This window comes from Microcaecilia unicolor, chromosome 7 (assembly GCF_901765095.1).
Source record: "Microcaecilia unicolor chromosome 7, aMicUni1.1, whole genome shotgun sequence".
In the NCBI taxonomy this organism is placed as follows: domain Eukaryota; kingdom Metazoa; phylum Chordata; class Amphibia; order Gymnophiona; family Siphonopidae; genus Microcaecilia; species Microcaecilia unicolor.
Genome location: NC_044037.1, coordinates 260,586,715 through 260,603,066, shown reverse-complemented (window position 1 = coordinate 260,603,066; position 16,352 = coordinate 260,586,715). Strand labels below are relative to the sequence as shown.

At 42.5% G+C, this 16,352-nt stretch overlaps 1 protein-coding gene across 1 annotated transcript in view; it reads left to right on the top strand.

Moving 5' to 3' along the window:
- Window positions 1-16,352, top strand: part of LOC115473928 (rho GTPase-activating protein 15-like) — a 172,767-nt gene that overhangs the window by 125,357 nt on the left and 31,058 nt on the right. The window contains exon 5 of the mRNA XM_030209135.1: window positions 10,557-10,621. Coding sequence (XP_030064995.1) covers window positions 10,557-10,621 — 65 coding nt within the window. The remainder of the gene's footprint in view (window positions 1-10,556; window positions 10,622-16,352) is intronic.

Below are 16,352 nucleotides of genomic sequence, written 5' to 3'. Positions count from 1 at the left end.
CGCGATATAACCAGATATCCGCTGAGCGCTAACCGGCAATATTCAGCGGGGATAGCCAGTTAAGTACTATTTTACTGGTCAGGAGCCGTTCCTAGATGGTTAAATGGTTTCAAATATTGGCCGGTATGTAATTTTACGTTTGGTCTTATAGAATAGTACTTAGACATGCATAACTTACATATTGTAGGTGCTCTTTTACTAAGTTGTGGTAAGCACTAACGTGCACTTCCCACAGTTTAAAAGGTCTTACCATGGGATGCACTGAGGAATCCTGTGGTAAAATCTCAATGTGTGTACGCAAACCATGCGCTATAAAATATTCCAAAATTTACTTCGGCGTGAGCATGTCTGGGGGCGGAAAGTGGGAGCGACAGTGCAAATCAGTTAGTGTAGTCATGTTACTGCACGCTAACTGCAGAATTAGCATGTAAGCCATTACTGCCTACAAAAAAGGTGGCGGTAAGGGCTCACACACTAATTTTTGTTAATGGCTTTAGCACACAGGAATGACCCATGTAATGGTGCATTAAGGACACTTTTTAACACAGCTTAGTAAAAGGACCTCATAGAGTGTAAAAGCAAAGGGAAATATGCAGTGACGGCCCTATCATTAGGCCAACTGAGGCGTGGGCCTCAGATGGCACTCTCCAGAAGTGGCACTCTTCCCTTCCCTCCTCAACCCTTTTCCCCACGTTTACCTTATATTTTTCTTTTCTAAAAGGTGGCAGCAGTAGCAATTCCTATAGGCTGCCCTGGCATCGGCCTTTTCTCTCTACTGCAGCCCACTTCTTCACGTAACTTCCTGTTTCCTCAGAACTGGGTCGCAATAGAGCAAAGGGGCTGGTGCCGGTGGCAGGACAGCCTATTGGAATCACTGCCACTACCACCTTTTGAGTGGAGGAGTAGCCTAGTGGTTAGTGCAGTGGACTTTGATCCTGGGGAACTGGGTTTGATTCTCACTGCAGCTCCTTGTGACTCTGGGCAAAAATAAGTACCTGTGTTTAATATGTAAACTGCTTTGAATGTAGTTGCAAAAACCACCGAAAGGAAGTATATCAAGTCCCATTCCCTTTCCCTTCGGAAAAGAAAAAAATAAGGTAAAAATTGGGAAGAGGGTTGAGGAGGAAAGGGAGGAAATGCTGGTGTGGGAGTAGGGGTGGCATCAAAACCTTGCCTCAGGCGGCAGATTACAGTGGGCCGCCCCTGGGATTATATATGGGTGAGACTTGGGCGGATCTCCCAGTTATGTACAAGCGGCATATAAAAGTTGGTGCCTAGTCTATGTAGAATTGTTCTCATTTAGGAATATGTATTTATATTTCAAACCTTATTGAAAAACTGCAAATATTATATTAAAGGAGCAACTTCGATAATCTTAGTATTATGATGATCCATTTAAAAAGATTATGAATAGTGACTTCATGGCCTGAAAATCTATAAAAATTATTTTTAAATATATTTTTTAAATTAGGTGCTTGTTTTGTATACAAGTAAGGCAAGTGAGCCAAAGTAAATGTATGAGTAGAGGTACATGAAATTCTTATTTATGAGCAGTAATAAATGAATCATTTATTATGCAGAAACATACTTTAATGATAATTATTCTAGCAATCATTTGATTTCAATTTTCTTATCCTTAACTGCTAGTTGATTCTTCAAAATGATTGTAGGCTATTTTGTCCATTCTCCTCTGATGAACAACCCCCTCCCCCTTCCAAAAACAAAACAACAACAAAAAAACACGTGTGTATACACACACACACACAAAATCAATGGTAACAACTTAACGTTACAACAGATATTCATGAAAGATAAATATCTTAACATTTTAAGGATATCCTAGTGATGTTCTTTACATTGTTAGTTACCCATCTGGGGAAGGTGTGAGATAATGACCATGTTAACGCCTGAAAAGAATAATGAGGAAACAAATTGGATAAAAAAGTACAAATAAAGAGGATGCAGTTTGTATCATAATAAGAATGGGCAAATAGATCCAAAATAAGTAGGGATATGCATTTATTAGCACACATTCACTTCCTTAGCACTTCTTAAACATTTTAACTTAAATGCAGTTCATTTATGGGCATAATAAAATCCACTTTGGAGCCGACTCTGTGGGTGCTGTGGGTGCTTGAGCACCCCCAATATTGAGAAAATTCCTTGTATGTGTCCAGGAAGGGGTTATTTCCATTGGGCTTAACACCCCCAATAATTTTGAAAAGTTGGCTCCTATTTCCACATATGTGTTAAAATTGTGTATTAAACTGAATGTGTGAAACAAACTGAAAAAAATGTTCAAAAATCATAGGAAATGTCTGAAAATTGCTGAAAACAGTCCAGTTACATTGAAATAAAGGCTAACAATTAACTTGCAGGAGGTTTTTTTTTTTTTTTTTTTAATTTCAGTTCGTCTTTCTTCATAATTTGCATTGCTAAACATAAGACATCTCAGGCAATACTAAAACCTTGGAAGGCTAAGCTTAAAATCTCTCAAGCTATGAGTCATTCTGTTATAGGAAGTTACTACAACTTGCAACTGCTGAAAATTTGCATAACGTTATAGGGATAAAATATCCTTACAGCTTTATGTGTTTGCTGCCCTGCTGAGCACTGACATAAGTATAACACCATAGAAGAGATGGCCAGCCAGTAAACTATGTGATGCATGTTGTTTTCTATGCTGTTTCTGAGAATGTTTGTCTTGATTGTTATTGTTCGGAATTTTCTTCATCTTAGGAGCTGAGTTATTGAGTGCACACTCTTTAGAAAGAGGGTACACCTCAGTATTTGAAAAAAAGGGTGCACTCTTTATGAAATACTGCATACTCCTTTCCTGATAGCATATGCATGGCTCACTATAGATAGGGTTACCATTTTGTGTCCTCTGAAAAAGAGGACACATGTCACGCCCCTTTTGGATCCTCATTCCACCCCCTTTCCCCTCCCCCATCACATAGTCCCCTCTCCCGCGCCCCCCCCCCCCCCATCACATGCTCCTCTCCCCTCCCCTTCCTTACCATCTTCCCTGGTGGTCTAGTGACGTCTTTGGGGCAGGAAAGAGCCCCCTCTTTCCTGCCCGGAGCTCTGCCTGCCCTTGCCTACATCCTTCTTGGTCTCGGCTGGGGATTCAAAATGGCCGTCGAGAGTTGAAGCGGCCTCGTGAGACTTCAACTCTCAGCGGCCATTTTGAATCCCCAGCCAAGACCGAGAAGGAGGATGGGCAAGGCAGCGCTCCGGGCAGGAAAGAGGGGGCTCTTTCCTGCCCCAAAGACGTCACTAGACCACCAGGGAAGATGGTAAGGAAGGGGAGGGAGAGCCACGGCGCCGATGGATCGCGCAACCGCACGCACGCCCTCCCGCACGCATATTTGTCCAGAAATCCGGACAAATGTGTGTGCGGGCAAAACCTGCCGGACGCCCTGGACATGCCCTCAAAAGAAGACATGTCCGGGGAAATCTGGATGAATGGTAACCCTAACTATAGAGAAAAGAGCGTGCACTGTTCCATAAAGTTAGCCCTTTTTCCAAATAGTGTGCCCTCTTTCTATAGAGTGTGTACTATTATAGGCAAAATAAAAACATGGTTTTTCATTTTTTTCTCCCATTTTTGGGTTTTAATGACATGCAATGGAATGGGATCTATTATTGACATTTCCCATTTCATTGCAAATAGCAACCCACCCCTATTCCATAGCTATCTAAAACTGTTACATTGGTTCACAGGGTGTTTCTCCATATAAGAAAGAATGCACTGAATGTAGAAAGACAAAGCAGGAAACACAGTAGATTCACACAGGAGGAAAAAGATCCATTTTATATTCCTCATTAAACGTTCTTCAAGACTTTGAAATGTATTACATTTGAACTTTAAACCTGTTGAATAAAATCATTTAAAATACAAACTCAAGCACATTTCAAATTCATTAGTAAAAAAGTTAAATGCGGGTAATACAGTAGCTTAGAAAGCAATAATAGCTATATCTATTATTTTTCTGGTACCCATCGTGTTCTACAGCATCTAATATTTCTGTTTAGCCTTACTAACATTAATGCCTCCTCAGATGGCCGCCAACTAAGAGGGCCATGTCACGTCGAGCTCCTGACGTTCTCGCCGGTTGAGTCCCTTCCAGCTGTGAATGGTGGTTGGAGCTGGTGCCTTCCAGCAGAGTGGAGGGCTGAAAATCACCTGACCTCCTGTGGAGTGCCTGTCCAGGCAGTGAAAGGCAGTAAGTGGAGGAGACATCATGTAGGCCCACCTGGCCACACTGGAAATTGAACCCAAGGTGGCATCGGTGCCCCGGTGAACTGGAGGGAGGGAGACCACCTTCCTTCAAAGGAGGAATTCCCTATGATGTGGGGCACCAGAACTGGAGTGAAATTAGAGCTGCTGTTGTCCGGAATGAGAGGAACCACTTCCCCAAGGTTGGGAGAACCTTTTCAATGTTCAGTGTGTGGCACAGAAGACTCCACCAGGGTTCTGAAGTGCTTCTGCGAGTCAGAAGCCCAAGCTGCTAAATACCAGATGCGATGTGGCCAGGAACGGCATTAGCTGTACTGAGACCCGGAAAGAGCAGAATGGCCCCTACTGCAGTGAGGGAGAGCTCCACACAAGAGCCTCTGTCAACTTCGGAGTCTCAGCTGTAGTGCCATACCTAGTAATGATCAGGAAACAAGTGAAAGAGCAGACAGCTCCCCACCACAAGCACCTGGTCACACTGGATTGGACCCAATCAAACTGGGTCATGTCGGACACAGATCCTAATGACGTGGGATCTAACTGAGTTGCTGAGCCACCTGTATTATTCAAGGGACAGCGGGCAGCAGAAGACTCAAGGTGCGTGCCCGCAATCCACGATTGTCCCACAGGATGCCCTATCGAAATCCCTCATAAGAACATAAAGAACATAAGTGTTGCCATACTGGGACAGACCGAAGGTCCATCAAGCCCAGCATCCTGTTTCCAATAGTGGCCAATACAGGTTACTAGTGCCTGGCAAGATCCCAAACAGTACAATACATTTTATGCTGCTTATCCTAGATAAAATCAGTGGATTTTCCTCAAGTCCATCTTAATAATGGCTTATGGACTTTTCTTTTAGGAAGTTATCCAAACATTTTAAACCTTGCTAAGCTAACTGCTTTTACTACATTCTCTGGAAAATGAATTCCTGAGTTTAATTACACGATGCGTGAAGAAATATTTTCTTGGATTTGTTTTAAATTTACTACTTTGTAGCTTCATTGCGTGACTCCCTAGTCCTAGTATTTTTGGAAAGAGTAAACAAGCGATTCATTTCTACCTATTCTATTCCACTCATTATTTTATAGACCTCTATCATATGTTTTTTTTTGTTACATTTGTACCCTGTGCTTTCCCACTCATGGCAGGCTCAATGCGGCTTACATATACAGGTACTTATTTGTACCTGGGGCAATGGAGGATTAAGTGACTTGCCCAGAGTCACAAGGAGCTGTGCCTGAAGTGGGAATCAAACTCAGTTCCTCAGTTCCCCAGGACCAGAGTCCACCAACCTAACCGCTAGGCCACTCCTCCGCTCCCCTCAGCCATCTTTTCTCCAAGCTGAAGAGCCCAAGCCACTTTAGCCTTTCCTCATAGGGAAGTTGTCCCATCATGTTTGTTGCCCTTCTCTGTACCTTTTCTAATTCCACTATATCTTTTTTGAGATGCGGTGACCAGAATTACACACAGTGTTCAAAGTGTGGTCACACCATGGAGTGATACAAAGGCATTATAATGTCCTTATGTTTGTTTTCAATTTCTTTCCTAATAATACCTAATATTCTATTGCTTTCTTAGCCGCCGTACACCTAGATCCCTTTCCTCAACCTCAAAGAAGAGGCAGCAACTCACAGGAGAGTCAGCAGAGGGAGGTGTCAGCCCCAGCCATGAGAAGCCCATCACACAGGGCACATGGGCGAATACTGTGGGCCATTCATCGGCTTGCCATAAAGGACCTGATCCACCAATTTGGGTGAGCGATCCTGAAACGCAAGCTAGTGCTTCCACCTTCGACCAGATTCATAGTAAAGGCCATATGAAGCACCACGGTCCCTATCTAACATAGGACCTATGTAAAAAATAAATGTGCTAGGCCTGGCTACTATGGCTAGCCCTTCTAGGCTTCTCCAACACGACTTCTTCATCAGACAAGAACCTACCACTTAAGAATATACCAATCATACACGCGACCACACGTAACCCCATATACAGTCCTACTGGCTGCTCCCCTCCACACTGACCTCAGTTTGAAACAAAAACTGAAAACAGACCAGGACATACACACTCATTCTGCAGGAAAACAGGTCATCTAAAACCAATTAAATGAGACATATCCAACTGGATTACTGATGACATCACTCCAGTACCTTTAAACTTCATCAATGCCAGATCGGTAGGCAACAAATTTCAATTATTGAATGATCTAATAACCTCCCATGACCTGGGATTTATGTTCCTAGCTAAATCTTGGCCAAAAGATTGGGAAAACCAGGGGGGGGGGGGGGGACTGTTGACCATAGTATACAAAAGCTTCTTTAACCTTACCCTAATAAAATCTATGATCTCTCCAGAGACTGAAGTAATGCTATGCAACCTCTAGGACAAAACAGTCCCTTCCAGCTCTATCGGATTACTCTTTATATATCATCCACCCAGCCCTTGGACCAAAGCAGAACCTATGTTATTAGAGTGTCTTGCAAGCTTTCTGTCAATTTTCCTGGGTTATCATTCTGGTAGACCTAAACTTACATATGGAAGACAATATCGATTCTGATGTAACTAATTTCAAAACTTTTGTATCATCCTGGGAATTGTCCTTCATGATTACAGGCCCCACAAATGAAAAAGGCCACACTTCCTGGGTAGGATTCCTCCGCAACTAGTGAATGATCCAATTTTAAACCCAGTGCCTTGGTCAGATCATTATTTACTGGAACAGTACTATGTATGTGCTTATCTAAATATACTCGTCAAAAGTTCCCTAAATTGATCCACTCCAGAGGTAAAATCAATGAAGGGGCTTTGTGGCTTGAAATGACCCGGAATAAGAATGACCTGCCTTTAGAACCCATTAAGATGAAATCTCACTGGGACTCCCTGGCTATCTCAGTGCCAGACAAGGTAGCATCATTAAGAAAAAGATATACTATTAGGAGGAAATCTAATCCCTGGTTCATCCCAAACTAGTCCACTGCTGCATCTTGTGATCTTGGGCAAGTCACTTAACCCTCCATTGCCTCAGGTACAAACTTAGATTGTGAGCCCTCCAGGGACAGGGAAATACCCAGTGTACCTGAATGTAACTCACCCTGAGCTACTACTGAAAAGATGTGAGCAAACTCCAAATAAATAAAACACTTAAATCTAATTGCCAATACCTGGAAAAAGTATGGAGAAGAAATAAGGAACCTGCGGACAAACAAACTTGGAGGTCCCAATTAAAAATCTATAAAAACAAAATTGCAGAGGTCAGAAAACTTTACTACTCAAATCTCATATGAAATACCCACCTGAACACCAAAGTGTTATTCAACCTAGTCAAAGGACTAATATCCTCTTCAATTCCTGACTCTGCAACTTTAATGTCAAACCCTATCCCACAAGACCTTGCTAACGTCTTTGAAAATAAAGTTACTCAAATTTGATCAAAACTCAATGCTCAGCTCAAAGAGCCTCAAACTAAACTTTCTAAGGAAATAACTTCCCTAACAAAGTACTATGAAACAGCCAGCTGACACTGGGATACCTTCTTACCCATCTCCGAAGAAGTTACCTCCACATTTAAAAAGCTAGTGTGATCTCACTGCACACTAGTTACATGCCCCTCCTATTTATTGTCCTCAAGCCCATCCTTCATGATCCACTGGATAATTGGAATGACTAACGGTATAAGCTCCTTTGAGCAGGGACTGTCCTTTTTTGTTAAACTGTACAGCGCTGCGTAACACCAGTAGTGCTGTAGAAATGTCAAGTAGTAGTAGTAATTCTCAAACTACCTAGATGACCATTCATGTCTACTTCCCATCCAATTTGGCTTCGGAACGGTCCACAGCACAGAAACCTTACTGTTCTAATCTCGTATGACAGATCTCGGTGATCACTGAGAAGCAAACCATACTGCTGTAATTCAACATTTCTGCATCCTTTGATGCCGTGGACCACAGTCTTTTATTAGAAAAGCAAAGTGAAATGGGCTGTTGGGATCAGTGTTCAACTGGTTCCGAGACTTCCTGATTAATATGAGCTACTGTGTCTGTAAAAACAATGAGTTGTCAATTCTGGGTGCCACCTTGTGGAGTGCCCCAGTGCTCCCCACTCCTCTTTAATGTGTGTTTGTCATATCTTGTGAATATCAGGCTGTTGAAAGATGAACTCCTACTATCATATGCAGATGACATCTTCATCCTGATACCAATCTGTTGCAGCCTCTCAGACACCACCCCTGTACTATCTAGCTGCTTGGAATGCATTCAATAGTGAGCCACTGAGGTGAGATTGAAGCTGAACACGAATAAAACCAAACTGCTGTCCTAGTCCCAAGTACGTTAAACTTACCTACAGGCTTATCTCCGGTGGAGAAAAAAATCAAAAGTACTAGGAGTGATTCTGGCTCCACACTATCCTTCGAACCACAAATCAATATTTATGGCAAAAAACATTCTACAAGCTCAAACAGCTCAAGCTGATCAGATCCTACTTTGACTAATCTTCTTTTGCCTTGCTAGTTCAATCACTCCTTCTCTCTCAAATAGATTACTGTAACGCTCTACTCTTAGGCCTACCCACAAAATTGATGTCCAGGCTCCAACTAATACAGTACACTTTGTCCCGGCTGATCTTCAGATTACGAAAATTTGACAGACTCGCATCCTACCTGAAACTACTACACTGGCTTCCAACCCAGAACAGAGTGCTATCCAAAGCTACCTGTCTATTTTTTCAAGTTGTTTACAGATCAACATCAGCAATGCTGACTGACATCTTAAAGGTTTCATATTCAGACACTCCACTCGACTAACACCTCCTGAAATTCAGTACTCCAAGCATGAAAAATGTTGGTTTCTTCAAATACTTTAATGCTTTATTTTCTTTCAAGATCATTCTCCTATGGAATTCCCTATCTATCTCAATCCATCTGGAACTCTCCTACCTTACCTTTAGGAAAAAACTGAAAACCTTCCTATTCGATGATTAATGACTGAGAAAACACATACCACTCTGTGTGTTACCGACCATCAACTAGTGCAATATGTAATATGTTTACGCAGATTGTAAAATTGTTCTACATCTATCTGTGAATGTCTTCTAAACCACTGATGTAATTCTAAGGAAAACCACTTGTCTGTGATGTGAACTGTGGTGAACCCTTTCCGGGGATATGGCGGTATGCAAACAATAAATTGAGATGAAAGTATAAAGCAACATGAGGCATATGATATACGTATATTTAACCTACAAAATTTAAAATTTAGAGGCTAAGGTTCACTCAGACTTCGGGGAAAAAAGTAGTGCACTTTGTCCTAAACAATTTTGGGCTGGATGTCCATAAAGTTAGCTGTATGAAATTTTCTCTCTGCCCCTGCCCCCTGTTCTCTGCCTTCCCCCCAACTCAAAATATAAGTTCCTTTGCTGGCAGGGATCCTCAAGCCCTGCTAGCTGAAGACTTCCTTTTTCTGGTGGCCAGCACTCCTTCCAAGTTTGGCAATCGGCAGCAGTATTCCTGGGCCACCACCATCACTGGCACACTGTGCATGCATGAAAACTGAGGTTGCATAGCATGCTAGTAGCAGCCCAGGGGCACTGCCACTGGCTACCGAACTTGATAGCAGTTCTGGGTACTGAGGGAGGGGGGGGTCTTTACTTGGTAATATTTAGAGATCCCTGTCAGACACAGCAAGGGTGTACCATTGCTAGGTGAGCCTGAGTTCAAAATAGGTGTAGCCCTGCCCACCCACTCATGGCTCTATAACAGATCTCTTTTTATATCTAAATTTCTATTTCTCTATATATCTGTTTCTGCTTATCTACCTATTATTCTTTTAATGCATTTTATTATCTTACTGTACACCGCCTTGAGTGAATTCCTTAAAAAAGGCGGTAAATAAATCCTAATAAATAAATAAAATTAACTATGGCTTTAGTCATTGTCTGACTGAATATCAGATTAAAGTTAATTGGATAACTTTTTCAGCTAACTTTAACCAGATAATTATTACTTGGTAATACTCTTTTTTTCCCCATAAATAACTGGTTATTTGACTTTCATTATTTAATTTAAGCTGTTTTCCTGTTGAATCAGATTTTGACATGATAATGCTAACTGGTTTGATGAGCAGTTAAAATGTAAGAATACAGTAAAACAAACCACAGAAAATATATCAGTGAAGGAGAAAACACTTTTGACTACAGACTTCTTTGGAATGATAAAGGGTTGAACTTATTCTAGAAAAAAAAACTGAATTTACATCCTCTTAAAAATTACTACAGATTGAATGTTTGTGTTGCATTTCTTTTCATTGCATTTTCCTCACAGGTTGAAGAAAGGAAAGAAGGGTATCTAAATAAAGCCAAAATAGCAGATGGAGGGAAAAAAATGAGGTATTGTATATTTATTTTATGTTGCCTGTTAATTCCATCAAGGGATAGTGTCTCCAACTAGGTTACTTTTAATATACCATGACAAGAATGAACCTCAGTAATGGATCCTTTTACTAAGCTGTAGTAGGCACTAACACCTGCCTAACACAACTAAACATGGAGTACCATGGGACACGTTCAGGCATCTTGTGATAACTTCCAAATATGTGCACACTAACCACATGCTAAAAAATATTTTTTGAGGGGCATGTCACAGGCAGAGAGTGGGAGTTCCTGTGCTAACCAGTAAACACATCTACATTAATGTGTATTAACTGGTTCTTCTTTTTTGGTACTGTGTGAGCCCTTTCAGCCTACAAAATGGGCAGTAAGTGCTCACGGGGTAATTTTTTAAAATGGCTGCTTGCAACATTAGTGCATGGCCATTAATATAAAAAATAGACCATTTTATGACTGTGGTAGAAATGGCTTTAGCACATGAAAAGACCCATGTAAGAGTGCTATGGCCATGTTTTACCGCAGCTTAGTAAACGGGCCCCTAAGTAAGTCAAAATTGATATGATTTTGAGATGTGCATTTGTTTTCAGATGATTAGTAACATGTGGAAAAGGACAGCATTTTCACAATGTGTATCTTTAAACAAATTAAGGGACCCTTTTACAAAGCTGCTGTAAAAAAATGGCCTGTGATAGTTTTAGCACATGGGTTTCCCACATGCTAAGGCCACTTTTAGTGTGGCTGCAAAATGGCTGCAATTTCTATTTGGTCATTAATGGCCATGCACTAATTTCCCAATTAGTGTGTGGCCATTAGCGCATGAGCCCTTACTGGCACCTATTTATTAGGCTGTAAGGGTTCCTGCGCTAACCCCACACTAATTGGGCAGTGCACGATGATTTACCTGTGCTACCTGATTAGTGCAGGGCATGCCTATCCTCTCAGGCTTATTTTCGAAAGAGAAGGGCGCCCATCTTCCGACACAAATTGTGAGATGGGCGTCCTTTTCTCAGGGTTGCCCAAATCGGCATAATTGAAAGTCGATTTTGGGCGTACTCAACTGCTTTCCATCGCGGGGACAACCAAAGTTCATGGGGACGTGTTGGCACCATAGCGAAGGCGGGACTGGGGTGTGATTAAGAGATGGGCATCCTTGGCCGATAATGGAAAAAAGAAGGGCGTCCCTGACGAGCACTTGGCCGACTTGGTCCATTTTTTCATGCGACCAAGCCTCAAAAACAGTGCCTTAACTGACCAGATGACCACCGGAGGGAATCTGAGATGACCTCCCCTTACTCCCCCAGTGGTCACCAACCCCCTCCCACCCTAAAAAAAAACTTAACATTTTTTTTTTGCCAGCCTTAAATGTCATACCCAGCTCCATGACAGCAGTATGCAGGTCCCTGGAGCAGTTTTAATGGGTGCAGTGCCCTTCAGCCAGGCAGACCCAAGCCCATCCCCCCTACCTGTTACACTTGCGGTGGTAAATGTGAGCACTCCAAAACCCACTCGAAACCCACTGTACCCACATGTAGGTGCCCCCCTTCACCCCTTAGGGCTATGGTAGTGGTGTACAGTTGTGGGGAGTGGTTTTTCTTTTTTGGGGGGGGGTTGGGGGCTCAGCACCCACGGTAAGGGAGCTATGCACCTGGGAGCAATTTGTGAAGTCCACTGCAGTGCCCCCTAGGGTGCACGGTTGGTGTCCTGGCATGTGAGGGGGATCAGTGCACTACGAATTCTGGCTCCTCCCACGACCAAAGGGCTTGGATTTGGTTGTTTTTGAGATGGGCATCCTTGGTTTCCATTATGGCCGAAAACCGGGGACGACCATCTCTAAGGTCGACTGTATTATCGAAATGAAATATGGACGCCCATCTTGTTTTGATAATATGGATTTCCCCACCCCTTCGTGGGGATGTCCTGTGAGTACGCCCTCATGAAAACTTGGGCGCCCCTTTCAATTATGCCCCTCCACACCTCCAAACACGTCTCCGCACTAAAAAATAAAATTGATATTTTAGTATGTGGGTAGCACACATTGATTCCAAAACTATCTCGGGATGCCTGTGCGAGTCCTATGATAGTACCTTTTTAACCTTCAGTAAGCATGTGTTAGTGCTTACGACAGCTTTGTAAAAGGGCCCCTAAATGTCTGAGGGGTGGGAAGAACCAAATCATCATTTGTTTGGGCACCTAGTGCCTATCAGGCTAGACATATCAGAACCATTTATGGAAGTGGAGAAGGCAGAAGCATAAGACATTTCACCAATTTTGTTGAAACTATTTTATAAACAACCACACAAGCTTATCCCTGTCTCCCTTCTCCCACATCCCATGGCTGATGATATTTATTTTATTTTTGTTACATTTGTACCCCACACTTTCCCACTCATGGCAGGCTCAATGCAGCAGGCAATGGAGGGTTAAGGAGCTGCCTGTGCCGGGAATTGAACTCAGTTCCTCAGGACCAAAGTCCACCACCCTAACCACTAGGCCACTAGGCCACTCCTCCACTTGGAATTTGAATAGGAAACGGAACTAAAGCACCAGCAGTGCATCAGCTAATTCTGTCCATTCTGAGGGAGATAGTATCAGCAAATTGCTGCTTCACAAATTTATTTACTGAAGTACAAAAGTTGTAAAAAATATAGAAATCATTCAAACAAAACATTTGTGCTATGAGAAACAGACAGATAGCACTATATCTGTCACCGGAGGTGAGAGAATTGAGTTTTTAAAAAAGTGTAGCCAGAGACATATAGCAGAGAATCAGAGAGAGAGAGAGAAAATTCTCAGTAACAGACAAGCAGGCAGTATTATGTAAATTGCCAAGGCATAAAAGTTAAGTTTAAAAGAAAAAAAATCATTAAAGTTTTGTGTCTCTAGAGTCAGGGAAACTACTTAGAGAAAAGTGTGAGAGAGAGAGAGAACAGATAGGACAAAGAGAGGTAGGCAGACAGTCATTGACTAATACTACTAATAATTGTTACTTCTAAAAGACTACTAGGCTTACTTAATGCTGCCCAGACACAAATAAGATAGATAGTCCCACAGAGCTTACAATCTAGTCTGACCAAATAAAAATGCTTTAGAGGGGTAGGCATGGAAATGATGGCAGATGAATGTTTTAAGTTGATGTTTCAGAGCTATTTAGAGTTATCAGCAGCACTAGGACACAGGAAAAGGAAAGAGTATGGGTTGCCAGCCCCTGTGCTCCACCAGCCAAGCTGAAGACAGATTTCTTTAAGTGGAGAGTACCAATAGCTTGTACTTCCAATGGCAATGTGATAGGATAGATACCTGCTTCCCTTTGAACAAAGGGAACAAAAGAAGGTAGAGACAATGCAGGGTACGTTGTCAGAACACCAGCAACAGGTAAAGTAAATGCCAAAAGAGCAAGAGTACCCTGTCCTCTGCTAAATAAATTGTGGACTGGTTTTGACAGATTCAGAATCTGATGAATCCTTATATGAAGGAATTCTATAGAAAGTCTGGAAAATCTAGTTCTTAGCATACTAACAAGTGAAGGGCACCACTAGGGCAGTGGATAGTTGAGTGTGTGAGAATGTCCCAGGCCTCTTCCCTCAATCCAAGTTCTAGTAGCAGCAGCAACAACAACAACACCAGCAGCAGCTCTCAAAGAAGCAAAGAGGAAGTTATGTAAAACATCAGAGGTGAAGAGGCATTTTAAAGTGTTTATGGACCAGCATAATACAGAAAGCATCCACTATCAGAATAGCAAGAGTAGAGGAAAGCTACTGAGACATATATTGAGCAGTGACATGCTGCATCATTTGCAAAAACAGCACAGGCTTCTGATACTAGGCTTGGTAAACCATCCTACATTGTGAGAAGCCTATAGGCTGACCAGATTTTGTTTTTGATTTTGGCTTTGGCACCAAAACCGGCCCGATATTTGGGTTTGGCCATTCTTCAGTTTTGGCTAAAAAAGGCCAGTATATTTTTAGCTTAAACTGAAATCACCCAAGACCATTCTCTGGTGCTAACCCAGAAGAAGCACCATCAGAAAGCAGGTCTCTCCAAGCTGGCCACCCTCCAACCTATCCGCTTTCCCACCACCCAAAGACCCTCCCCTGTCCTACCTTTAATTTCCATGGTGGTCTAATGTCTTCTTCTGGGCAGCAGCGATTTCCCAGTCACCCCTGCCTCCACCAGTTCCTCAGTCAAAATGGCTGCTGAAACTGCCACGGGAGGTCTGTGCTAGTTCCAATCTCAAAACAGCTGCTGGGACTTCATGCAGCAGCCTCACAAGACTGTCATGTGAGGTCTCGGCAGTCATTTTGAGATTGGAACTGGTGGAGACAGGAGCAACTAGGGATTGCTCTGGCTTGGAAGAGGCTAATAGACCACCAGGGTATGTAAAGGTAGGCTCCGGTGGTGGGAGGGTGGTTGGCCCAGCAGTTCAAACTCCTCTTATTGACCTATAAGTGCATTCACTCTGCAGCTCCTCATTACCTCTCCACTCTCATCTCTCCCTACGTTCCTCCCCGGGAACTCCGTTCACTGGGTAAATCTCTCTTATCTACACCCTTCTCCTCCACCGCTAACTCCAAACTCCGTTCCTTTTATCTTGCTGCACCATATGCATGGAATAGACTTCCTGAGCCAGTACATCAAGCTCCATCTCTGGCCGTCTTCAAATCTAAGCTAAAAGCCCACCTTTTTGATGCTGCTTTTAACTCCTAACCCTTATTCACTTGTTCAGAACCCTTATTTTATCATCCTCACTTTCATATTCCCTTATCTCTTGTTTGTCCTGTTTGTCTGTCCTAATTAGATTGTAAGCTCTGTCGAGCAGGGACTGTCTCTTCATGTTCAAGTGTACAGCGCTGTGTACGTCTAGTAGCGCTATAGAAATAAGTAGTAGTAGTAGACTTGTTTTCTTTGCTAAAGGGCATGAAAACTATTTAGGATCAACTCAGTAAGACAAACTATCTTTTTCATAGCTGTGACAATACACTCCTTAACCACTGCTCACATATTTTTTGGAAGGTATATTGTAAAGCTGAGTATCTTGTTCTTGATGGGTATGAAACTTCACAAAAGTCATAATCACAAACAATCTCTTAAAAGTAGTAAAAACAAAATTTACCAGCTTGAAGCACAACTAAGCACAGGCTGTTTTCTTCACAGCTGCTGCAGTACACATACTAGTTTCTGCTCTACCACTGCTCACACAGTTCCTAAAAAGAATATTGTAAAGCTGAACATCTTATTAACTACAAACCTTTTCCCAATTGGTATGAGTCATAATCACAAGAAGTCTCTTAAAAGCAATAAATAAACCTACCAGCTTGAAGCACAACTAAGCACAGGCTATTTCCTTCACAGTTGTAGTAATACACATACTAGTCTCTGCTTTAACAAAATTTAGGGGTCCTTTACCAGGCTGTAGTGAAAGGACCCCTGCGGTGGCGTCAGCGTGCAGGTCTGCCATGTGCTGAAGACCCCTTTTACTGCAGTGAGTAGAAGGAATTTTTTTTTAAATGGAAATGGACTTCTGGTAAGTTAGTAACCTGTCTTGTGGCTCAATAATTTGACCCAAGTCCAGGGGCGTAGCCAGACGACAGATTTTGGGTTGGCCAGGGCAAGAAGTGAGTGGGCACCAAGTGTTCTCCCCCTCCCCTGCCAAAAAAATATCTCAGCTGGCGGGAAAACGCTTCTGTCCACCTTGGCAGTCTGCAGCAGACATGTGCTGAAAAGTGAGCATGTG